Below are 25,898 nucleotides of genomic sequence, written 5' to 3'. Positions count from 1 at the left end.
GGGGGGGGGGGGGGGGGGGGAGCAAGCTAATTAGGGGAGAATCCTCGCCCAGAACAGCCCTTTTTTTCTCTTTTTGCTTCTAGGAGAGCCACAATACGTGCAAGAGGAGGCAGGACTGGACAGAGAATGGTCAGGAGACCTTTAGAACCTCCAAAGGAACTTGCAAAGTGGAAAGTGTGAGGGCAGCGCTGCCACGTCCTGACTCTTGCTTTCTACCTTTAGCTCTTTTGGTTTGGGACCGGGCACTTAGGAGTGGGCAGGCGGCTTGGATACAGTGTCTTAAGAGTGCAGGGGTGGGGTGGAGGGAGAGCTGCAACTCACCTGTTTAGTTTGGAAACAAGACTCAAAGGGGCTTGCTTTAAACGTTTCCCTTGACTTAAAAGGCCAACTCTTGAGTTAATCCCACTGTTTATTGATTTATGGGCCCAAGGAAACCAAATCTTTTAATAACTCAATTATCAGATAAACGTAGCAGGCCTGGCTAACGAAAGCAAGGGGGCGGGGGTCGTACAGGAAAGGAGAAGTGAGGGAGGGAGAGGGGGCAGTGGGTTCTCTCCACGTTGCGTGGAGGCGGGGTGCGGGGGAGAGATGCTAAGCGCTCTGCTCAGCCCGGGCGCCAAAGGAACGCCCGGAGGAGGGCGAAGGGCGACGAAGGAGCCTGCGTAGCCCAGTAAGACAATTCCTACCCCATCACCCGCCTTTGGGAGCCTGAGGGTGGAGAGATTTCGTACCAGCAAAGGCGGGGAAAGCTTTCGATCCCCTGGATATTTCTAGGCCACTCGCCCTCGGGAAGCAGGCGCCCGGGGCGGCCGCTGGCAGCAAGGGGCTCGGGCAGCGCTGAGACCCCTCCCGCCTGCAGCCCGCGGGGCGCCGCCCCATTACCTACTGGAGCACCGGGCTTTCTCGGTCGCCTTAGCCCTTAGGGTGAGACCGAGAGCGGGAAGGGCCCGCGCGGCCCGCGGCCCCTCCAGCGGCTGATTCTATGTCCTCAACACGACTGGGCGCGAGTGGCCCCCACGCTCTCGGGACCTGCACAGTAAGAGCAAGGCGCGTCCATCGCGTCTCTCGCACGTCACACGCGTGGGGCGCGTTGCCCTGCAAGGAAAGGAGACGATGGTTTTCAGTGCGGTTTCTCCCGGCCTTTGGCAATCAGAATACGTCTAATGCAAGCGGCCAGGCCCTCGGACAAAGGCGCAGGCTTCTGAACTGGGAAGAGATGGAGTGTCTACACGCTCCCTGAGGTCTAGTTCCTGGCCTTTGCACTCCTATCAACTCATCTATGGCTGAGCCCTGCACACCCAGAGGCCCCCAAAGAAGCTGACGTGGATGGGCTGGGGTCTGACATCAGCCATTGCTTGGGCGCTCCTGGTGGTCTGAAACCAGGTCCCTAACTCAGCACCCCCCCATAAAAATGTCAGTGCAAAACTCAGCAGGTTCCTAAATCTGACCCTCTAACCTCCCTCCTCCCCAGGCCAAGGCCCATGGGGCAGCAGACCTGAGAGTCCCCGTGGGTCCTAACTGTAAATTCTGCAGAACAATCCTCTGGATCTTTATATTCAAGGGATGCTGCAAAGGTCCTAATGCCTACTTTGTTTAAAGAGATGCGTTCATGCACACTCTATTTAGAGACCTAGGTCATCCACTCCTTCGCCCCTGGGGATTTCCCACTGCTTTGGGGACGGTGGGAACAATGGGTTTCAGATCTTATTTCAAGATAATGCTCAGGTGAAGCCCAAGAAAGGAGCAGGGCTGCCAGAAGTGAGAGATATTAAATGTATGAAACTTTATCCACTGGGAATAGTCCCAGTGTATCCAGACAGTAACATTCAAAGCTGAAATACAGCTCCTTTCACTTTGCATTATTTTACCATTATTGCCAAAAACAAGTGCACGTCTGGGAGGGGAAAAAACGCCTCATTCATAAAGCATCTTGTAAGAAAGCAATTGTTGCTGAAACATGGGAGCTTGCACCCCCCCCCTCCCCGCGACCACTCGACCACTAGCAAAGCTGATGCTTTCCCCACAATCACCAAAGAGCCCAAGGAAATGGAATCCGCTTTAAAGGCAAGGCAAGGCAATAATGTTAAAATATTGGGCTCCAAGAACACTTACTCCTCTCCCCTAAAATTCATTTAGCAGCTCCCCACTTCCCCGGAATTCTGTGTTGAGGTATCTGTTAGCAACTAGACTCAAAGCTGCTTCAATCTCTTATTGGCCACTTTCTAAGTTATTCCCTTTGAGCTTCTTTAAAGAAGTGCACCTGCAGAACTCTGACACACAGGCTGTGATTGAAAAGGGATCGGAATTTTTTTGTTTCTCTGTACCTTATAGATTGTGTAGGAAGCCCAAGTCCTCTTTGAAGAAGCTCATAAACCATGCGGGCAAAGCTTTGGAAAACAGAAGAGAATGAAATGGTACATACCCCTCCGAAGGAATTACATACTAATCAACGTATTCATATTGTGTTTGGGTTTTACTATTGTTCTTAAAATTGGTAGATGACACATATGATAACAAATGCAAGATGCTCTGTAGGCAGATGCTGGCAAGGCTGGGAACTAGTAACGTTTCGGAAAAGAACTGATGAGGAGTCTGAATCAACTTATTGGTCCGGATTTTCCTCGGCCGGGACGCGGGAGCCTCTCCTCGGCCAGCCGGCCCGAGAGCTGCAGCCACAGCCTGCGTCCCCGCGGGCCTCCCGCCCCGCCCGCCCTCGCCCTCCCTAATTAAGCAAACGGCCCGGAGCTGGGCCCCCTTGAGTTAAGGACACAGGGCGGGGCGGGGGCGGGGTCACCGAGGGGACCACAACAGCGCACCAGAGAGCTAACCACACGCCTTTTCATCCCAGAAGATTCCCGTGACAGCCGGAGGGAGGGAGGGCGGGCAACGTAGAAAAAAGGGTGGCTGGGAGAGGGGCGAGGTGAGGTGGAAGGGCGGGGACTGCCAGAGAGTTTCCTAAAAATATATTAAAAATTTAAAAAGTTCGTGCGTCTCAGTCAACCAGCTCTCAAAGCACTGACACCGACACGGTTTCTCCGATTTTCTTCCAATAAGAGTTTTCTCACGTTTAGTCTTATGTTTATTTTCCAAAGGGAAAAAAAATCATGGTTTTCTTTTTATTATCAGTATTACTAAGCTCGAAAGAACCGAAGTGGAAAATCCGGACGGTTGTCTCCAAGTGTATCTTGAAATAGACACTGAGAACCGATACTGTTGCTCCGTGGTACGCCTCAAGTTTTTTTTAAGTTATTTAGCTTTGTTTTTTTTTTTAACTTTGATTGTATGTGTATTCTACCTAATATAATTCTTCCAAAGCCAATCCAATATTTTTAGAGCTAAAATTAAATTTTTTTCTGTTTTCCTTTTGTATTTAAAACATTTTTTTCTTTTTTTTTTTTTTAATTTTTCATTTCCTGTGTTTCTCCTCCTTGTCGCCAGTTTTACTACCTGGGCCTTCCCCAGACGTGTGCCTGTTAGTGGTGGTGTTGTTCAAGAACATCTTGTCCATGCCTTTGAGCGCCTCGGTGAGATAGTTCTGCAGGGCCGTGAGCGCGGCGCAAATGGCGGGGGCGCCGAAGCCGTGCGTGATGAGGCTGAAGTGCGTGAGGCAGCTCTGGATCCCCGGCTCCAGGATGGGGCTGGGCCTGCTGTTTCCGATCGGCGTCCGGTCCTGAGCCAGCAGATCCGTAAATTCTTTACAAAGTTGCCTGCAAAGGGGCGGGAGAGGAACAACAACAATAAGAAAGCAAAACAACAACAACAACAAAAAACACCCTCAGTGTCGTTGTCATTGACATTCTAAAGGAGACGCTCACAAGAGCCCAGGGGCGCCCAGTCACGGGAGAGCCGGAGAGCGAGGCTAATGTGGGCGATTCCGCTCTGTTTCCTTTCGCAGCGTTCTCCCTTCTAGAGCAGCTGGGACTGGAAGGAAAGCGGGGGTGGGGATTTTAGGCACCCCTTCCATCCCAAAGCCTGGCCTCTCCCCCCACCCCCTGCCCATCTTTCCCCCTTCATTCCAGGACTGCATAAACCCCGCTTTGGGAAATGTGCTAGGCTTTAGCGTTTGATTTGCAATCTTCAGTAACTTTTAGCTCTTACCTGACAGTTCCTCTAAAAGCCCTTTCCCCCTTCTCTCCCCTGCCTCTCCAACCTCTTGGTGATCAGACTCAAAAAGCCGGGAAGGAGTTAGGGCCCTGGGCCACAAGCCTGTCCCTGGCACAGAAGCAGATTGCTGGAGCCTTGCGTGGCCCAGGGCAAGCAACTGTTTATTCCAGGAGAGAATGCCGATTCCATTCAAAGCAAAAAGCTGTTTACCTGCAGCATTTGAGAAGGGAAGTATTCCCACCACCACCACCCCTTTTCCCCTTTCTTTTAAAGTACAGACTACCAAAGATCTTTGTACAACAATGTTGTTGTCCATATAAAAGGATTCCCACATTGTTTAAATAAAACCTAAAGGTAGATGGTTAAGACTCCAGGGAGGGTAGATTTTTATTGTTGAAGGTTTTTATTTCAAGGCACTGACAATTTCGAGGAATCTCCCAGCCTTAGAAATCCTGCGTGCCTAACTATGGACTAAACTTATTTGAGAAATTTTTAATATAGGAGGTGGACAAAAGGATTTTAGCCCTGAAGGTCCAGTGGCTTGGTTCACCTTGTGGTCAGAGGTATGGCATCCCAAAGGTCATAGCCTTTCACAGGCTGGCAGACTCCTGCCAGCCTGCCTCCACCTGGTCTCCAGGGTGGTGAGAAAAGAAAAACTACAGAACGCCAATCACAGGCCTCCCTGGGATAGTCTGACACTTGGTGACACCTGGCCTGGCCAACAGGTGAATAGGGCAGATACCTGGAGGCCCATGTCAGTGACCCTGGGGCACCTTTTCCCAGGGGATTACTCCCAGGAGGAGAAATGGCCAAATTAGATGGGGAATACCTCCTCCCCAACCTGCCTCAGCCAGAAAAGGTGTTTGGTTTTAAGGCTGATGGGTAGAGGACACTACCAGGAATCCTCTCACTACTCGTTTCTCTGTTCGAAATGCATGCATACATCCTCCCAACCAGGAAGAAACAGGTAACAGTTCTGACCTAAATAGGGCAGTTCTTAAGTCAGACATACCTCAGGATCATCTGTGGGGTTCAAATACACACATCCAGGCCTCCACCCTCACTGATTCCCACTCAGGGAGCCTGGGGCTAGGTCCACAAATAATTATCTTGAAAATGCTCCCCAGCTGATTCTGATACTCCCCCCAGGTTAAGAAGTGCTGGCCTTAAGAGAAGCCACAAGCACTCCTTAGGGAAACCACAGAGTTGTTTGTGGAATCCTGTCATCTAATTTAGCCACTTTAGTTTTATTTTTTCCCCAAAGTACCTTTACTCTTTTATAAAGCACCAACAGTTCCCCTGCCACTAGCCACCAGGGCAAGGGGTAAGAGAGCAATTTACTGACAAAGATCTATTATATTGCTAGTTGGTACATCAGAGGAAAGCCTTCTAAAAAGACGGTGGGTGCCAGGTTTTGATCGTTGGAAGAGATGGTTAAAGGCTTTCCTGAAGTTTGTACTCATTACCAAAGTGCCAAAAAGGAAATGCTGAACTGAGGAGAACAAATGCTTAGAGTCAAACATTTTAAATCTTCAAAGCCCAAACCAGGGTCTGTAAGCAATTAAAGTTCTGGGACATTAATATTTTTTGACCCTGCGGAAAGGGGCAATCAAATTCCAATCACGTCTCAAAAACATCTGGACAAATTTGAGCAAATGATTTTTCAGCCTTCCATATATTTCTTTAAATTACGCTGTCAACGGAACAAACCGCGTCCTCCAGCACTAAATAAATGAGCGCCGCTGTTTGGGCCGCGCCTGCGAGAGAAACGTGCGGGCGCACGCAGCGCCGCCCACTGCAGGCCTGAGCCGGCCATAAAACACCAGCAATATGACATCGAAGCCAAAGACAGGAGTAAATCAAATAAATAGAAAACCCACTGTAAAAGTTCAAATGAGCTCTAGACCTAAATTTAGCCAGAGATTTACTATTTTCCCCTCTGGAGTTGTAGTAAATTTTACGTCTGTGGAAGATGCCAAACAGCAACGTTGGAAAGAGAGTAATTAGAGCTGCGGGTAGAGATGGGTGAACGTGGGTGACATATAGACACCCTGAGCGAGCACGCGTGGCTGTGTGGATAAGACAGGGAGATGTGGACCCCACGGAGAAATATGCATCCAGGGATGCAGGAAAGAACTGGAACAGGGACCCAACCGGAAAAGGTCTGCCTGCCATCCCCAGGGTTGGGGATGTGAATTGTAAAAAGCCTGGATTCGGATTAATAAAGCCATCCCTCTCAGAAACTAAGAAATAGAGAAAACACACAAATACGAAGCCCATAATCAACGCTGAGGGGTGGGTGCGGAGGGGGGCGGAGATGGGAGGGTTCCCTAGCCAGCCATCCACGGGCTTTCCACCACTGAGCTTCTTCCCTGCCCCGCCGAGGAAGTCTGCGCTGCCGCTCCCACCGCCTCCTCCCAAGCGAGGCGGCTCCGCAGGTTGGGAGTCTGGGATGAGGACCACGAGTCCAGGACACTCACTTGGTGGCCAGCAGCATATTCTTCCGGGAGTGCAGGTCACTGGGGTCCGTGTGCTGCCGGTTCAAATACTCAGAAACGGCTTTGGCGGGAAACTCCGTTTCGCAAATGTACCCAAAATCCCGAGCTAAGTGAACAGCCTCTCCTGAAAAGACAACCGCAGAGGAAATAATCAGCACCCAGTCCCTGACCATCCCAAGGGCAGGAGGCGTTCCCTGGTCAATTCTGTTATTATTTACAAAAGAGGCCAACTGTTAAGGGTTAATAGCAAAGATGAGACAGATGCCCAAACTAAACATGGTTCTCAGACCGTAATTGACGTTGATGGAACAAACTTTGTTCCTGATGCTCTTTCCAGCCTCTCCCTGATCATCCTTCCAGCCAAGTCCTAGCTAGACATCCCCTGAACAGCTTCAGGTCTCCCACACCCCATGCTTTGTCTTAAGGGAAAGGTGGGCAGGCATTCAGGAACCACCATACAATTGCACCTAGACAGACGGTGAGCTGGATAGTCAAGCCAGATTCCCCCTTTCTTTTTTAAAGCATCTGTTACACCTGCTTTAAATAAAATTTAAAAGTCTTCCTATCTTTTGTATCTTCCTGTAATAACTAACATATACAAATATAGACCCCTGTGTGTCTATGTCCACATATATTAAAGAATATGTAAATCGTATATGGATCCGTTTCTATCCAGCAATGAAATATTTAATCTCCTTGTCAGTTTCCTGCCAGTTAGGTTTCAGGTTTCTCCTCTTCAGAGGTTCCTGCCATCATTCTCTTACTTAAGGACTTCCTACTGCACAAAGGTGACACAGCAGCTATAGAAAACCTGGACAGCTGGAAGATTCCTTAACTTATGTGGAAGCCCCTTTCGAATAAAGCATTATTGCCCTTTAAAGCACAGCCTTCGGGGTTCAAGGGAAGATCCCGACATGAAAAAGAGATATGTTTAATTATCCCATAGCTACGTTATTTTAAGGAGCATGACTTACTTTTAATCATCATTAGCATAGTAACCAAAGACTTCAGGTACAGTGCTTACAACAACTCATAACACTGAAAACTGCCAAATGAATATTGGCATTTCAGTGCGTTTTCCAGTTTCCTTCCTTTTCCACCTAAATCCGTCTTGGGCTGAAATTACTTTGACTGCTTTTCAAAATGAAGATTGTGATATTAGCAATGCCTTAAAGGGCAAAAAGTAAAACCCCCAGGCTAAGAGTCAACCACTAATAAATGTGGTCTAGAAATTTAGTGACCGCTGTCCCTGGGGGTAAGTTTGGGCCAGGCAACTTTGCCTTAAAGATAGCAAAGTGCAATGCCTGTAAATGTGATGACTTTATGGTTGCTGCCTAAATATTCTAAGATCCCCTCCTCTAAAAACTAACTCCCCACAGGAGTGTCATAATATCACATCCATAAAAATAGAAGAAAAAACCAAGACCTACATGTTAGACTCTAGAGAAAATTCTACAACTTCCTCCATTAGGTCCATCTGGCTCTATTTCCTATCCCTTCCACATCCCACAGATTCAAATGCAGATCCTCTTGTTCTAGACTGTGGAGAAGATCCTGTTTATTACATACCATAAATATCATCCGCAATCCCAAAACGGTGAGCAAATTAGAGTGTGCTTGTTATAAGTATGGGCCTTTAAATTCACAGCTGAAGATCATACACGACTCCCCTCCATGTTTCCTCACTCCCCACCCCATATTTTTCCTAGGTCACTGGTCTTATAAAGCTGTATTTCAATAACAATAAGTCCCAGGTAATCAGCAGGAGATAGGGGCCCTGAGAGTGACACGAGTTTTAAAATAACCATTAGAGGTCATGAATGCAATAATAGTTTCATGAATCGACTGTGTTTTCTACTACTGACGACTCAGAGGTAAAATCTGGGAAGGAGAAGGGGTATAGAATGCATTGCTTCTTACAGAGTTACTCTTGCAGGAGTTCATACAGAGGGTGTTTCAGGCACCATGTCCTGCACCTGGCTGCAGAGACGACCCCTACACTGGCTTGGAGACTAGACCTGAGCACTCTCCAGAGCTCAGGGACCCTTGCATTGTCCCTTGGCCTCTGGACAATTGCCGCTCCCTCTAAGTAAAAGGACCTCTGAACTTCTCTCAAGCAATCGCTTGACATCCAACTCAAAAGGGCACAACAATTGCAATGATTTCCAGTTAATCATAAAACATGTAAAATGTCAGCCTTCAGCCGACAGTTAAGCTCCACCACTTCGTGAAATGGCCAAACGTCTTGCTTACCTTCCACCAGGGAGGTGAGTAACGTGACATTTGCTGCCTTGCGCCTGCCCGCGGGTAAATTCAAACCGATTTTTTCTAGCCTTTCTCGCAAAGATCTCCCCCCATTTTTCGATTTGGCTCTGAAATTGCAAGAATTAACATTCTGATTAACCTCAGAGTGTTCCTGAAACAAAGTTTAGACTTAGCAATCTAAAACCCAGTGGAGCTTGAAGAGGTTTTAACTTGAGGTTTAGCACTTTTTTTTTTCCTCCTTTTGGTTATTTGCTGATAGTTTGCTGAGGTTTGCTTAATTTCTGCAATACAGAGCATTAAAAAAAATTGAGTCGTTTACTTTTTTTAATCTGGTGAGAAAAAAAAAAAGATACCAGACGGGAATAATTAGGGTGTAGGTTGTCGGTCCAGGGAAGGTAGAAGTCGCACATTCACAAGCCCAGCTCTTTCCTTGTCATGGAGCCAGTGAGGTGAGCAGAAACCGGGCAAGTACAACCTTACCAAAAAAAGGGAGAGAACTGTGTGGTTCAGAAAGGAGAAGGCTTGGCCTGAAACAGATGGGCTTTGAGAGGAAGAGGTCAAGAGTTGCTATAAAATGGAATTGGGTTAAAAGGGGAAGGAAGACTGAAACATGACACTAATGACGATGGTAATCATAATAACACTAAAACTAGCATTAGAGGGAGTTTAGTTATGTGATAAGCACTTTATATTGATTATCTCACTTAATCGCATAGTAAGTTTCATACACCCACCATCAATGCCCAGGGGTGACTGAAAGAAACTTCCACGTTGTGGGGCTCAAAGGACTCAGTTGAAAACTGAACTACAAAGTAGACCAGAGCAAAAGGACTCAAAGTGAGAAAAGTCTGTGGGTCACACCCCTACTGCTTCCCAAGGACCCTCCTTTATGTGCTAAGGTCTGAGCAAAACTACAAGAAATAAAGTTACTCTGACCTCTCTTGCTGTACTGTTCACCCAGCCACTTTTAGGAAAGAAAGGGACTTTCAACCCCCAAGATAGGCTAACTTGAAAAATTCATCTCATGCAATGTCACTTTCATATCAGGGACACTAACCAAAGGATTCAGGCGTTAGCAGGGACTTTGGGGGAGGCTTTGAATCTTAAGATAAAAGCCACCTCCTTCCCCAGTTTCCACAAGGAGTCTATAAGATTTTCTTTCTCCAATATCGGGGAGCATATGAATGGCCCCAAGGAATAACTGTCAATACTTCTAAAGTGGTGTCATTGTTATTACTGGTGGTGGTACTGAAGAAAGGAAGTCACGCAAGTCTAGAACAGAGCTTTACAAACTGCGGGGCACAATGCATTAGTGGCACTGGACTAACTTAGTCGGCCGCCAAGTGCACTTTCAAACAAAGTAGAGATCAGAGTACATTGCAGGTACGAAACTCCTGTTTTAGGTAAGTTTAGGTTGTGGGTCCCATTCAAGGTAGAGAATGCCCCGAAGGGTCCTGGGGATGGGGAGAGGGGCGCCAGGTGCCGGGCAGTGAAAGTGGAAGGTTCCCAGGCCCGCAAGGCGAGCGGAAGGGCGAGGCGGAGCGTGCGGGGGCGCGCTGAGCCCTTGGCGGCCGCTGCACGCACTTAGGGATCCGGTTGCTAGGCAACCGCGCAGTATAAAATGTGGTTGATACGGGGGGTTACCTTCTGAGGACGCCGCCGAGGAGAGACGCATTGAGGCATTCGGGGGGCGACAGCCGTCTCTGAACTTCCCCCACAGTTACTTTGTATTTTGAAGTTGAACTGAGCAGAGACAAACGGCCGGGGACCGAGCAAAACACCTCACCGGTGTTGACAGACATGCCTCCCAGGAAGCCATCCTTATTCATCATCAGAGAAGTCACAGATTTGGGAGGAACCGGAACTAGAGAGGGAGAAAAAAAAATATGCCATAAAGGTGACCGGGTTTCGATCCTGGTGACCGGCCGATAGAATGTGTCTCTGAGTGCGCAGGGGCGAGGCCACAGGGCAGGAGCCAAGCGGAAAGCTGCAGGAGGAAGTGTTTGTTCCCGTGGTTCTGCGGTGCGTTCAGAGCACTGTGTACAAACAAATGCAAAGCCATCACTCCTCTGGAAACTTACCCCATGCGTGTGGACATGTGAGAGTCGCTTGCCACTGTCCCGCTCACTACACAAATCAAGAAAAACAAGCAACCCAGAGTTTGGATTGTGCTGTGAAACCAGGCAAATTCGATTCCATCACGTGCTGGCTGTGTGACCTTAAACATCTCACTAAACTTCTCTGAATCTTAGTGTCCTCATCTGTCTCCTGATAATCACATTTGGTGCTGAAGCCTGAAGGTGATCACCCCTATCAATGATATAAAATAGTAAGACCAATGGTCTTTAGGGGAACCCTTCCCTCCTCTCCTATTGGACACAAATCTATGGTCATCACTGGCAAGGATCAGAAGGGTGGGCACCATCTGTCACCCTGCCCAAGAACAGCCAAGTAATAATACCATTAAACAGGGGAGTTGGGCCCCAAAGAGCTGCTCATTTCTCTACAGTGGATCCCATTCTTTCCAACATCCTAACAACAGATTCATTTAGAAATGAACCCAAATGCTCCTCTCCAGTGAAAGCAATTCTGCGGTGACATGAATTTTGTTTACAAATTAATGTAAAGCACCGGCTGGTGATTGTTTGGAGCAGTTATGATTTACAACAGGTGCCCTGATCAATCAACCAATCACTCTAATTCATGTGAGCAGCGGTCTTGCCTTGCCCCAGTTGTTTCATTTCGGCAAGTAATTGATAACAAACCGCACTCAAGGTATGTTTTATGCGGAAGTTAATAAGAGCTGACAGCTGGTTGCCACTGCTACCCAGGCGCATTCAGTCTCTTCAGCCTGTATTTCTGTTTAATTGTGTTTCAGTGTCATCTGCACCTCAGGAAGAGGTGGGGCTTGATAGAACCAGAGGCTGGGAATGAGCTGGGAATGAGGAACAGTGAAAGGTCAGCCTCCCAGTTCCCTGAGAGTCTCCTTCACTTGGACTTCTACACTGCTGATGCCCATTTTTCTTCTGCAGGGTCTAGAAGCCACTGGGCAGGCAACATCCCCTCCTGGCATTGGGATCTGAAGCCCCTCAAGCACTATTTGGTGATCACCAGTCCAGAGGATTTATGCAATGTTTCTGGAATGAAAAAGGATGCTTCCATTTCCCCTCTTTAATAAAGACTCTGTCTCATTCTATTATTCTAGTAAGAGAAAGATATGCTTTTTCTACCATCTGGAGCCTAGAACCCCACACACCAAATAAGTTATATAACCTCCCTTGTCTAGAACAGACTAACCACCCTGAGGGTTCTTGAAACAGCTTATTCTCTCTACCACAGATGCTAGCACTCAGACCTCCATGATTATTTAGAGACTCCTAAAAGCCGGGTAGGTCCCAGATCTTTTATTTACTATGAATTGCATTTGGGCCTTTACAAACACCTGTAGAAAGGGCTTTCTGAGGAAAGTGGATGGGAAGACTGAAGCGTTCCCTTTTTCTACTTCTTAGTAGACATTTTGGGATTTCTGGATCTGTCTGCAGAGTCTGTCTCAGGGCAGATGAGTGATGTTAGGTACCAGAGTGAATCTTCTGCCCTGTCACGGTGGTGGTGGGGAGTTACAGAGGGGGCTTCCTTCTTTCTGATTCTCCTGATCATAGTCTCCTGATCATAGTCTCATCAGTGAAGTACTTCTCATTTGAGAGTGAACCAATATGCAAATTTGAAGCGTATTAATTAAATTTGAGTAAAATATGGATTTAAGTGACTTACTTAAAAAATGGGAACACCCTGTCATTTAATTATTTAATTATCTTGCACAATATCCACATCTATTTTAATGTCTTTTTTTTCACTGCAGTCCTGATTTCTATATTTCAGATTCATATTCAAGTGCTATAAGCAAATAATATATAATCATGGTAACCCTGGAAAAACTTTTCCCCAAAATATAGACGGCCCTTTGTAGTTTTAACATGGTATGAACTACAGAAATAAAATGTATAAAAAATCTCATCTTTGATATTCAGCAACATTTTAAAATGTAAATACTATTTAGAAAGAATATTTTAATGGCTTGCCCTACACCTTAGCACTAAGCTGAAAATAGTAAGTTCAGTTCCTGTTTCCCAGACTGGATAACTGAGTATCTCCCGAGCACTGGAATTCTACCTGCTTTTCACAGTCCCAGGCGCCAAATCTCTTGAAAACCTAGGTCTATAGAGACATCTTATAACCTGCCGTCTAATTTCACTATTGTTAATTGCCTGATTTACCAGAGGAGAGCAATTTCCTTTGGGGAATGTATATCGCTCCCTCCCAAGGACTGTACGTTTTTGCATATATATTATCACCTAAATATCACCCACCCAGTCAGCTCCCCTCAGCACTCTGCTGTCTAGGGGGAGGGGGAAGAGGAGGGTGGCGTTGTTTTTTCCCCTCAAAGACCAAGACAATTAGAGCAGAGGCGCTTCAGCTTATATTTCTATTTTCTAATTTAAGTATCGATCTTGTTTGCACCCTCTACTCTCCCGTCCTCAGGTTCTAAACCTCTCTCCCAGCCGGGCCTTTGTATTGGTCCCCTAAACTAGACTCTACATATTTCTTGTCCCTACGCTTTTCTAAGTCCATCCTACTGTTAGCATCTACCTTCCCCACCACTGTCACACATGCTTTCCTCAGCTGATTAACCCCATATTTTATCCTCTTCGTCTTTTCCCTTCTGCTTTCCTCCAGCTTATCAATAAACCCAGGGAGCAACAGGGCCCGGTTGATTTGTTAGTAATTATGAGTGCACTGCCCTGCTCACGGAACCCAGAGATGACTAAGATAGGTTTAAAGCGACAGCAGGAAATGGTGAGGAAATGGAGCATAGCAAAACTCAGCGTGAAGCTTTCAGTTCTTTACATGTTTACAATTTTCTGTGCATACATTAAAACCGAGAGGCTTTTTTTCCCTCTTCAGTTCTCAGTTGGATAGCATGGCCAACTTCTGGACGTAACACCTCCCAAATTTGCTCCCCTCTCTTTAAACTTGCATTAGATGGGAGGAAAAGACAAAAAGGTTTAAAAAACGATCAGTATTTCATTACAAGGACTGGAGTTTTATTTAAGAGAGAGGAAGGAAAACTGGAGAAAATCTTATTCATTAGTGGACGCTATAGAGCCCAGGTGTTAATAAGTTAGCTCTTAATCTTTACTCTTTAAACTTAAGTATGAAATCACAGCTTGGAGATCTTTGTGTTTGACTGGAGGCAGGTCCTCTGTGGGTCTGACCTGCTGGTGGGAGAGAAGGAAGAAATGAACCCATCTAATAGATTGAAGCATAAGTCCCTCTGTAATGTACCTGGACTTAAATGTGGAAACTACACCAGGAAGCCACAAGAGGTAGAGCATTGCTTGGAATGATTACTTCTCACCAGCAGATCACCGCTTTCCTCATACTTGCATTGTTTCTCATCTACCTGCAGGCTAAATGTTATTCCACATGTATATAAGAGCATGGGTATAAATGTGAGCACTGAAATCCTGGAAAGAAAAATAAAAGGATTCCCATAGAGAAAGCTGGAACATAAAAACAACTACAAACGTCCAGTGTTGGCATCCTTTAGGGGCAAAGCCTAAGAGGCTGAGTTAGGTCCCATCACTTACTCGGTGTGTGGGACCTTGAGAAAATCACTTGTCTTCTCTCTGTCTCAGTTCCCACACTGGGGGGTGGGGATGGGAGTTGGAGAAGCGTGTCTAACCTTTCCAGCTTTGAAATTCTATGAACTCTGATTACTCCCTGGGTGGCTGGAAACGTAGCTGAGAGTCTCTAGTTGAATAAATACCAATTGGGATCCAAGTCAGCTCTGGAAATGTGAACCTCTCCATTTGAGAGGAAACTCATACCCTTCTCAAAGGCTCCAACAGATTCTGGGAGCTTTTACCTCCTAGGTCAGAAGGAGGAAGCCCAACAGAACCCCTTGTAATTGAAATTGGCAATTTCCTTATCTCCCCCCACCCAGAGAAAATCCACACCAATCAAAGTGTTTATGTGGGGAAGGGGCCAGAACTAATGGGACAAAAGTGGGAGAGAACAGGAGGTTGGACTGAAACTAACCAAACAGGATATCCCTAAGACCAATGAAAATGCCCCACAGTCACAACATTTGGACCTTGGACTCCAGCCACTCTGGCCTTTCCAAGAAATCCCAGCATCTTTTCTGCTACCTAAGGTGTCAAGCCGATTGCATATTGGCCTCTAATTGCACCAAAAACTTTTTCTGAAAGCCTAGGTGAGCCTCCTTTAGGTTAGGCTGTAGGATGGTGGCAGTGATCATTTACGTGAGCTGGGCACCACCCTGCCCCCTCCCAGCCCAGATTCCTAATCTTAATGGAACTGAGAGTTAAGAATGATTTTTTAATGTCTCGTTGGATTTTCAGACTGTTAATGCACCGAATCCTTCTCATTATTACTTTATTGATTGCTCATGGACCAGCCCCCTTCAAATCATATTAACCACCCTCTGCCGGTTTAGATTAGGAGAGTTTAAAAAGCACCTTTCATTACTCCCCCCACTCCTGCCATGGAGTTGAGACTCGCTGGCTTAATGGGAGCTCTAATGGGGCAGCTAAGAGGAGAGGAGCCCCCGTCCCTGCCGACTGCATTAATAGCTCAAAGGGGGCCAATACAGAAAATTAGCCGTAAACGAGCTCTGGAGATCTTCAAATGAAAGAGCCATTTATCATGCTGGCTACCTTCACTCCACTCGTTTGCTCTCTCTACTGGGAACAACTCATTTCCTCTTAACTAAATTACTTCAGAAATGTCAGCTAAGCCCAGATAGCAAACATAACAAGAGAGCTCACCTACAATCTATGGGGTGATATCAACACGGGTGAAAATTGGACTGGTTAAATTTTAGGAGGGAGACCTTCCATAATTAGCGAGAGAGAGACACACAGAGACATATATCCTTTATGTCTAAGTCTTCCGCCTTCAATACATCACACAGAAGCAGAGACACCTAAACCTGGGCCAGTTGCTGCCTTTTTTATTAATAAGGCAGAATTTTTTAAATCTCTCTAAAAGCCCATTAGAAAACAAATAAAGCAACCTAGTCCCTTGCCAGTTGTTGAAATTTAGAATATTTAGTTCAGGAAATGTTCTCACCTCCTCTTTTATGAAATTAATCTCTGGGAGTCATCCCTCATAAAGGTGGCGGAGGGGCAAAGACGGGAGACCAGAGGGCAGGGAAGGAGCTAATGAACCCATAACCTTATTTTAAGTGATTCACAGTGATCTAGAAAAGTAAATCAACCACTTATTCCTCTTTTGCCCATGGCTCTCTAAAGATAAAAATATATTAGTATATTTTCATCAGGTAATAAAGCAAATACCTGAAATATTAAATAATAGAATTGACCTCACACTTTATATTCATACCACACTCCCTAAATCAATAAAATGACTGGGGTGCCACTTAGATACTTTAAGCTGCAAATTTTTAAAAAAGATTCTGGAGGCCATAAAAAGTACTCTGAGTTTCCAGAACAGAACCAGTGACAGTCAGCATTCTCCTCTTCTTATTCCTGGAGATACCCATATACATACGTATTCACATTTCACTGACAAACATCTACAAGCCCTGAAACCAAAGCATCCCACATCTAAGAATATTTTCGCTCCATTTTGTTAGGTAAGCTAAGTTCCAAATATTTTTATTGGCCTGGCTGTTAAGAACATTTCTGATTGGTCGTCAGTTGGGTATGCCCTACAGCCAGCCCCAACTCTGTTTCCAGGATACAGAACCCTGAGCTAAGGGGTTCTAGCTTTCCATGAAAAGGGACGGAAGCTAAAACAGAAAAGAAACCAAGAAAGCCACTGAAGAAGCGCCTCTCCTACCCACACCCACCTCCCATCAACCAGCAATTAACCAGAAGAGAAGACCCAGGAGGAAATGGTGAAAGTGAGCTGTCAGCGCAGTTGCAAATCAAAGCACGAGCCTGAGTGTCCCAGCAAACCCAAACCCTGGCATTAAAAACCGAAACAATACTATCTAAAGACGAGCAGGAGAGATGTTTGGAGCAACACTTAAAATAGTTTTGCCCCAAACCCTAGTAGTCTTCTTGGGGATATTACGTTCTAAAGCCAAATGGCATCATTTCAGGGACAGCCTCCGCCTCCGACCTCCCACCTCTCAAAGTGACTTTTTCTGCTTTTATGAGAGAAGAAAATTGAGAACACCTCACCCTGTTTGGAATCCTTCCTTCACAACTCTCCTATTCTACCGGCTTGATTCTGCATGACTTTCTGAAGCATCTTTTTCTCTTTTAATTGTTTTTGTGAATGTCCTCTGACTCAAATGAATCAGAAGTGACTGCAGCTAGGGATTGTTGACACCAAACAGAAGGACAGGCCTTCTCCAGCATCGATAAGAAAGGGTTACAGTAGTTAAAATTGTAGCTCCAAATACCAGTTCTTGTGATAATTAAAGATTGCACTGTTTACACATTCAAACTCCTAAATTTGTGGCATGTGAGTGACATTGGGGCCTTTCAGCAGGCAGCCATCCTAATCGCCAGGCATTCTCTCAGTGACAGAGAAGAGGGGGGAAAAATTAAGCAGCTGCAATATGCCTGAAATGAGTTATTGTAATTACATTTAATTAGTTTAATTAGTTAATTATTTTGCTTACAGCTGTACAAGAGACTGCAAACATTTGTTAATATCACATGCCCTTTAACAGTATGGGGTGATTCCACAGTCACACTAAATCATGAATGCATATGTAGGAAGATTGAGAAATGTGCAGAGCCCGGCTCAGCTTCTCAGGAAGAGCATATTTAGCAACACATTTGGCACAATTTAAAAAAATCTGAAGAAACAACTCATAAAACACAGAGAACTGGGAACAAAATTACCACCCCAAAAATCAAATACAAAGGCCAAGAGAGAAGGAGCTACCCCTAATGGCATAGGGTTTAGCTCAACAAACTCCAGTTATCAATGAAATAATTATAGCATATTTTTGAAAGCAGTGTCTCCCAGCCAGTTCCATACGTGATGGTAGTTCAATTATTTACAATGCATCTAGAATTGCTAGCGAAGGTACTGTGAGAAAAATGGCAATAGTTTCTGTTCCTCTGTCTCTCTCATCCGGGTTTCTCCCTGCGGTCCCCCACCCCCATTCCTTCTTCCCAACAGGCATTTTCATCCAGATAGTCGCTGTGCTATGATTGTGAACAAACATTTGTGTCTTATAAAATAATGAAATCCTTCAACGTGAAAACTCATCATAAAGACATGAACACAGAGGAAACTTTTCTTACTTTGCGGGGGGAAGAATCCATACCTTTTTTTATGACAGACTGGTCCAATAGATTCATGCCGCTGTTATTGGCATCTTCAACTGACTGTGAATATAAAAACATCACTATTCAAATCGACTGGATATTAAAGAATCACACTCATAAATCATGTCAGTCCAAACTGGAGTTGCTGTTATTTCCATTTATATTAATTCACAAAGGGAGGTTTTATTATTATCATTATTACCTCCAAATGGACACAGAAATGAAATACACCCAAATTATAAATTCTTCCAATGGAAGAATAGGAAAAAGGAAACTGTGAGAGACATCTGGGATGCAGGATTGGTTTAGTTATTATGTTAAACATAGATATTACATAGACACATAAACTTTTATATTATTTGCTCTTATGAGTTGTGAAAATCTGACAGCACTGAAAGATTTTCACCAATATTAGTCAGAGCAGTTTCTGTTTTCTATGCTATCCCAGTGCATCTTAACCCCAGAGTCATTTTACAAATACGTAATAGTTTACATTATAGGATTTTAATTAAAGTCTGAGCAATTTGGAATGGAATGCGAACAGCAACACATAGGAACACGTCTGCAGGCTGTCAGGACCGCACACCCACTGCAGTTCACACACATCCCTGTGCTGGGTGAGCTTCCTGCTGCAGGACAATCGCTTGGGGGGACCTGCAAAATCTGCTCCCCTCCCAACCCTGCCACCTCTGCTACCCAGCAGGAAGCACACCTGTTAGAAAGGCAGTAACTACAGACACACCAACACACACATACACACACACACACACACACACACACACACACGGAGGATATCCCAGTCAGCACCTGGGTAATGACAAAGAACATTCACCTTCCTTGCCATTTTCATCCCCGAGAAGGAAAGTTTCGACCCTAGTCATTGGCTGCCTTTCAGAGGGGGAAATAGCTGTTAGAATGATATTCTTACTGTCAGGATGCACCAGAAAAGGGTTCTAGCCGGGCATCCCAGGGCATCCAAAGGCAGTGGATTCCCTCCCCCTACTCCCAAGAGAAAATCAATGCTAGGCCTTTCTGCCATGTACAGCTGCTTTCCTTGATCCTTAGACACCTACGTTTGGACTAATCTGTCACCCACTCTACAGAGGAGTAAAAAGCAAAGGGCTTGTAAGGGGGGTTGTGTTTAGACAGCACTTCCCACCCACTCAAGCTGCATCCCCAGACAGGGCGTGTGTTCATCACAAGGAAGAGACTGTGTACCCCAAACAAGCAGCACATTAGAAACGAGATGATCTAATCATGGAGGGGTCATGTTCATTTGTTTCTTTTCGTTTTTCATAGCCACTCTTCTGTTCTCAGAAAGATGGGGGAAATTGTTAGTCTCCGTAAGGACCATTTTCCATGTCACAACATGCCATCTCCAACTTAAGAAATAGTACAAAGCAAAAAAAAAAAGGAAAAATGCTTCATGTAACTTGTTCGGAACTCCCAGCAGACCCCACCATGCACACGGGCGCGCACACACAAGATTCACGCCTTTTGTGCTCACGTGTCTACAGTGGCGACGTGTCCACGCAGAACAGAAATACTCGCCTGTGTCTGTGGGTGGGCAGACCCGCGATCTCACAGGCCCGGGACCGTGAGCGCCCACACCTCACCCTCACGTCAGTACGTAAATATGTATATACGCCTCATCAGCGACGTGGGGTAGTTGTGGTAGTTAATGAGAAGGCTCTTGTCTGATTTTCTATCTAATTACGGACGCCTGCTGGGTTTTTGTACAGGATATTCACGCAGCATGCTGGCGCTTAATCGTCACAGGGAGGATCGTAAAGATTTAATTAGGACTGCATGCGGAAGCTCAAAAACACGACTCAGACTCGTAATTACTAGACTTCTTTAGTTAAAAGTGATACCAGGGGTTGCTTTAAGACACTAGGGTGTGTTTGAGTGTGTGTGTGTGTGTGTAAGGGCTTTGACTTAACCTCCTTATATGTTTACACTCTTAGGTAGTAAAGGTGATGAGAGGTTAGAGAGCAAAGATCGGAGGAAGGAAAGAGGTGTTCACAGCAACTAAACAAGCTCCAAACTAGGTGTCACCTCACGCTCTCTTTCTTTCTGATGCTGTTTTTCTGACTTTTAAACACTGCCCCCCCTCCCCACGTGCGCGCTCACACACACACACACACACACACACACACACACACACACATACACAATGGGTAGAATGTAGCATACCCAGAACCCAAACAGCGATTTGCTGGCTTAATAGCCCCTGTGAGTATATTGAAATAGAAATTGACAGGGTTTTATCGTTTCATTTAAAAAATTATTAGAAGCATTTGGTTAATTAGCTCTCCTCATTTGCTTCTCTCACGGTCGGGGCGGTGGCCCCGCGTGTGTGTCTGGGTCACACAACATCTCCCCCCAGCCCTAGGCCAGGTGAGCACCGCTGGGTGTGAGGGCCCCGGGCCTGGCAGCGCCCTGGGATCTGCCTGATCCGCGGCTGGATTGGGTAGGGGGATCCAGCACACACAACAGGCCCTTGAGATGGAACGAGTGACTGGGGTCCAGGCTGAGGCACCCCTGGTCCCTTTTACAGACAGGTGGGGCGCAGCCCACGCATCCCGTAGCTGCAGGAAACGCGAAACGCTGAAACCGCCATCAGCTCCTGCAACTTTAGCCGCCGTCCCCCACCGCGTTCCAGATCCCTAAGTCCGAAGTGGATCCTCCGGGACTGGACGGAGGAGGCAGAGCCTCTGGATTCGAGGGTCTGGTCCTAGGTCCATCTCTTCCCCTGTCTTTCTTTGTCACCTGCCCCGTGTCACGTCAACCACACCCCGGCCTCAGGACGCCTGTCATCACGGCGGAGACAGAGATTGCCCCAGCCCCTGTCGTTCCCCTCCTGGGACAGGCGCGGAGTGTATCCCCCGCGACCCCTTGCAGTGAGGGTCGACCCGAGAAAGTCTCGCGGGCCTCCCCACCTCGTCAGACGACCTGCAGGGATGCATGTAGGGAGGAACGGGGAGAGGTGGGGTGGGCGGGGAGCAGCGAGGGCCCTGGGCCTGCGCCATCTCTGCTCTGGGCTCTGTCCACCTCCCGGGTCTAAGCTCCGGCCACAACTCGGACAAAGGTGCTCTCCCAAATGCACACTGACCTGGCCCTGTTTTTCTCTGGCCCCTTGCATTTGACCAAACACTGCAAACCTCTCACAATTCTCTCTTTCAAAAAACAAAAAACTAAAACCAAAGAAATCTGTTCCCTCTTTGGGCGCAATCCTTGGGTTCCGTCGCCTAAACCACTAGGCCTGCCGAGTGTGGTGACACGGCCAGTGCAGCATTGCCAACAGCAATGCTGATGAGTTGATCCACTTTCATTATCTAGCACTTTGAACCGTACCCAGAAAGGTTAATTTAAAACGTTTCCCCCCAGACATATATTACCCCAATGCATTAAAAAAAAAAAAAAACACGATTAAATATTTCCTTTCTCATATGATATTCTGAAATGAGCATTATCTCCAGACAGGGACAGTTAAGCTCGGCTAAATCAACAAAACTACCATTCTTATGACTATGGGTAAATCCAGCCACAACTCAGGTGATTCTGTCATTTTTGGAAATATTAAATAACTGAATTCCCTTTAAAGCAGTAAACCATCATAGACTACACACAGACAGCATTTAATTCTGTCCCCACATTTTAACTGTTCAAAATACATTTTCTTCAGCAAGGTTAAGAGGAAGGACTCATGCACCCTTTCCCTTTCCCATATTGTGTTCCTTTTCTTCAGAGGTATGTCCATAATGATGCATAATATATACAACCATGCCAATGAGACCAAAGGATCCATTGAATACCTTTCAACCATATTTATCTTTTCTGGAGACTATTTAAATTAGGGAGGAAAAGGAGACCTGCTCAGAATCACCCAGAGAGTTTTTATAAATCATTTCTTTGATGTTTCTTTGTTTAGTTTAACCAAGTATTCTCCACCAAATCAGGCTCCATTGTGTAGATTGCAGATGGGATAGTGAGTGGGTGGGGGAGTGTTTGGAGCCTTTTAAGAAACAAAGATATGATGCCTCTTCAGCTGGGGTGGTGACACTGGGGAGAGGGTATTAGTGGAAAGGAGGACTGGAGAGGGTTGTGGAGAACATTGCTCCACAGTCGTTTAATGGTCCAAAGGGGGAAAAGAATCTCCAAAATCATATGTGTCCTCATGAATTCCCAAACAGAACTATGACTTTCTGGGTCTCTCCTCACAAACCTTCCATTTCTCAGATAATGACCCTGGAACTCAGTTATCTTGGAAAAGGGTTCAACAGCTTATGGGACATTCAAAGTAAGACCTGGCTTGGACAAAATAGCATATGTTTTTCTTCTACTGTGCATTGTCATGCTTAACAAAGTCTTTGCAAATCCAGCAAGAACCTCTATAGAGGTCCCTGCACCTCCATGCTGTAGCTTCAGGCAGTCAGGACTCCACCTGCCATGTCAGGGCGCCCAGGCCCACTACTGGGCATGCAGAGCGGGTGGGTTGGGGAGGGCACCCAGCTTGCTCGCACGAAGCGCAAGAGAACAGGAAGGAGTCTCATAGCTAAGGCAAGACAGAAACATCTAGTCTTGATTCTGATGATCCTAAACTAGCAAAACACACATATATTTTTCTCCTTCGTTCTTTCATTTCTAGTGTTTCTGGCTTTCATCATCAGACCTCCAGAAATCGCCATTAGAGAGCCATACACGTATACATACAGTTACGTACGTGGTGTCCAGCTGGTGCTGTTCTAAAGATGCAAACCACCTCCCCCAAAGGAGACACAGCTGTCCCTCCCCGCCTGTCCCCCCTCCCGGGGCATTTGTTATTTGTTTACTGTGTGTTTGTTTGTGTGCCGTTACCTGGACATCTTCCATCCCGGGGTGGCCGAGACCGTGCAGCGAGAGGCTGTCACCCATGCCCGCGTCCAGGCCGTGGTGTGCTGAGTGCAGGAGCACGTCCGGCCGGCGGACTGAGTGGTAGTCCCTCCGGGGGTCGAGGCCCGAGAGCTGGGGCAGGGCAGCCCGAGGCTGGGGCAGGAGAGAGCCGGCTTCTGAACCCACTTCTTGCCGCTGTCGTTGCCCCCAGGGGTGCTGCTGGGGCTGGTGCAGGGGGTTCAGGGAGTAGGGGTCGTTGACGTGGGAGTAGGGGTCCTGGCTCTGGTGGTAGGGGAGCGGCTGGTAGGGGGGCGGGAAGTAGGGTGGCTGGAAATCTGACGACGGCGTGTGGGACAGCGGCGGGGCGCTGGAGTAAGGTCCTTGGGACACCGAGCCCAGCTGGGAGAGCCGTGAGCTGTGACTCGGGACGCCATCGTGCCGGTCCTGGGAGCGGAGAGGAGAAAGAGAAAGAGAGAGAAGGGGAGGAAAAAATACAATCGACAAATGGAGAAGCCCGCCTACGGCATCTTCTTCCCGGGATAGGGGACGCAAGAGTCTGAAACTTAGACTCCCAAGCTGACTCAGAGGGTGCATGATTTCAGCAATTCCAAATGCGAGGCTTTGGGGGAAAAGGGGGAGAATCACCCACTTAACCAACATCTAAGCCCTCTGTTGGGGTGCAAAGCCGGCAAAAGGGGTGAGGGTAAAGTAACAGTGTGTATGGGGGGAGATTCTCAATTCCCTAATGAAAAATACAGGAGTCTGACGTAGGGCATTTGCTCTTCTGGGTGTTTTAAACTATTTTTTCCTAACTCTTCCAGAGGCCCAGGGCGACAAATAAAACTTCATATTATTGGCTTTGCTGTTACTCTTCCTAACCCAGCCGGCTGACCAGGAGCTCCCCACACGACTTGGTCATTCCAGGAGACCCAGGAATCTGCCTGATCTGAGTTTCCAGTCCCCCCTCCCTCCCCAAGAGGAATTAAATAATTTATGTAGTGTTGGATTGAAATGGATCTCATTCAAAATCATATCCTGAGTCCCTGTTAAAGTCGAACTGTGGTTCATAGGAGTTTTTCTAAGGTTGCTTTTCTAAATATATCTATTGCTGTCCTACTCCAGGGAGTGAAGATGAAGGACCTGGGGTTGGGAGGGGGGAAAAAAAACGAACAAATAAAGGCCCAGACAACTTAGCGCTGGTCCTAAGTGGAGTGCTAAACTCAGTGAAAAGGGAGGGGGGAGGTGTGTGTGTGTGTGTTTGTGAGTTTCTCCCTCTCCTCTGTGGAAATGCCATGGTAAAGTCCCCATGGTTCTTTTTGGAGAAATAGTCACCTAAATTTCCAAACTGCAATGGCAAATAAAAAGTTTTTCTGTTCAGCCTCCCCCCTCTCCCCAGTTGACTCATGGAGCTCAGACGAACACAAAATGCAGAGAAGCAGCTGCAGCCTCGTCCAATTATGGTGCTAAATTACCAAGCCAAAGGCGCTCGAAGGAAGACAGAGACGAGAGAGTGAGACGCACACACAAGAGACAGAGACAGAGAGACAGTAAGAGGAGGGAGCATGCAATTCTGGTACAACGTGAATCCAGACTCACCATGGACGAATAGGTGTGCACTAACATCTGGAAAAAAAAGCCTGGTTACTGCTCAAAATCAAACAATGATTTTAAAAAAAAATCAAGGAGTCCAGCAGAGAAACGAGCTGGACACAGGAGCCGAGCTTGAGGTGTTTCCAGGACAAGCCATCAAAAAAAAAAAAAAATTTACCCCCCCACCAAAGAAGATTGGTGTCGCCTGTCACACACACACAGAGCTGTTCATCGGCCTCTTGCTGTTTTTTTGGCTTTTTTCTTCTGCGGGTCTTCGGGGCTCCAGAAGCAGTCCTCTTCCGCCCGAAGCTGGGCTCAGACTGCTTGGCCGCCCCTTCCTCCCTCCGCTTGCCTACACCTCCTCATAATAATTGATATTCATGACTATTAATATTACACGAGTACTTTAAAGGGAGAATGGAGGACAAATGGAGCGTGAAGCAGCAGCGGGCGCAGAGCTCCCTACTATTGTAAATGACGTTCATTCAGTGGAGAATTACTAGATGTAATCAGACGAGGGGGCTGGCGAAGGCAGACCGGGGAAAAAGTTTAGCAGGAAAGAGGCAGAACTTCAATTAACTGAGCCGGGGACGCGTGTAAAGCAGCCCCTGCTCCCCTGGACCAGGCGGTGAGGGAGAGAGCATCGCTGGGGGCTTGTGCAGAACGTAGGTGTCCTGGTTCCTGGAGAGGGACTTTCCTACTGGGAAGAATGGGTCGCCCTAGGTGCTTCCTGTGCAGATTAAAAAACAAAATAAAAAGGCGTTGCCTCCTCCTTTGGAGGGGAGAGCAAAGTAAACCGGTGGGCCCGGTTGTTTACAGTGACGTTTGCAGACTTTCACGCATACTGGAGATTATGCTTATTTATTAAAGGATAGAGGCGAGATGGGGGCTTTCCATCCCTCGTGCAGCCTTTCCCTCTTTAGTGCTCCTGCAGTCTGTGATTTTTTTTTTTTTACTTCAATTTAAAATATATGCAATCAATCTTCAAGTACACTAAACTTATCCTTTCCAGGCAAAGCCAGGGGCAACAGAAAACCTTTTTGGATGTTTCAGGAACCCGTTCAACTGGCCTAACTGCCATTTCTGTTAAAGTTCAACCTTTCTCCCAACTTAAATAGGCTCCTTCCACCGGGCTGCGGGTTCTCCTATATTTTTTGAGCAGAAAAATTAGGCAGATAGGAATACCTGCAGTTTTCTCTCTCTCTCTCTCTCTCTCTCTCTCTCTGTCTCT

The 25,898-nt window shown here is 46.6% G+C and overlaps 1 protein-coding gene across 2 annotated transcripts in view; it reads right to left on the bottom strand.

Annotated features, from left to right (window-relative positions):
• Positions 1 to 3,387: 3,387 nt before the first annotated feature.
• Positions 3,388 to 25,898, bottom strand: part of TFAP2B (transcription factor AP-2 beta) — a 25,285-nt gene continuing 2,774 nt past the window's right edge. The window contains exons 2-8 of one of the 2 annotated variants that reach the window (XM_007451919.1): positions 24,674 to 24,700; positions 23,063 to 23,521; positions 18,202 to 18,262; positions 10,512 to 10,731; positions 8,856 to 8,974; positions 6,585 to 6,726; positions 3,407 to 3,707 (exon numbers count right to left, since the gene is read on the bottom strand). In XM_007451919.1, coding sequence (XP_007451981.1) covers positions 3,407 to 3,707; positions 6,585 to 6,726; positions 8,856 to 8,974; positions 10,512 to 10,731; positions 18,202 to 18,262; positions 23,063 to 23,521; positions 24,674 to 24,700 — 1,329 coding nt within the window. Of the gene's footprint in view, positions 3,708 to 6,584; positions 6,727 to 8,855; positions 8,975 to 10,511; positions 10,732 to 18,201; positions 18,263 to 23,062; positions 23,522 to 24,673; positions 24,701 to 25,898 lie in introns of both variants that reach the window. The other variant, XM_007451920.1, reaches the window with a different exon arrangement.

The sequence above is a fragment of the Lipotes vexillifer genome, unplaced genomic scaffold (genome assembly GCF_000442215.2).
Source record: "Lipotes vexillifer unplaced genomic scaffold, Lipotes_vexillifer_v1.1 scaffold147, whole genome shotgun sequence".
Classification (NCBI taxonomy): Eukaryota; Metazoa; Chordata; class Mammalia; order Artiodactyla; family Lipotidae; genus Lipotes; species Lipotes vexillifer.
The sequence above is the reverse complement of the archived record's forward strand: the minus strand, read 5'-3'. Positions and strand labels throughout refer to the sequence as shown.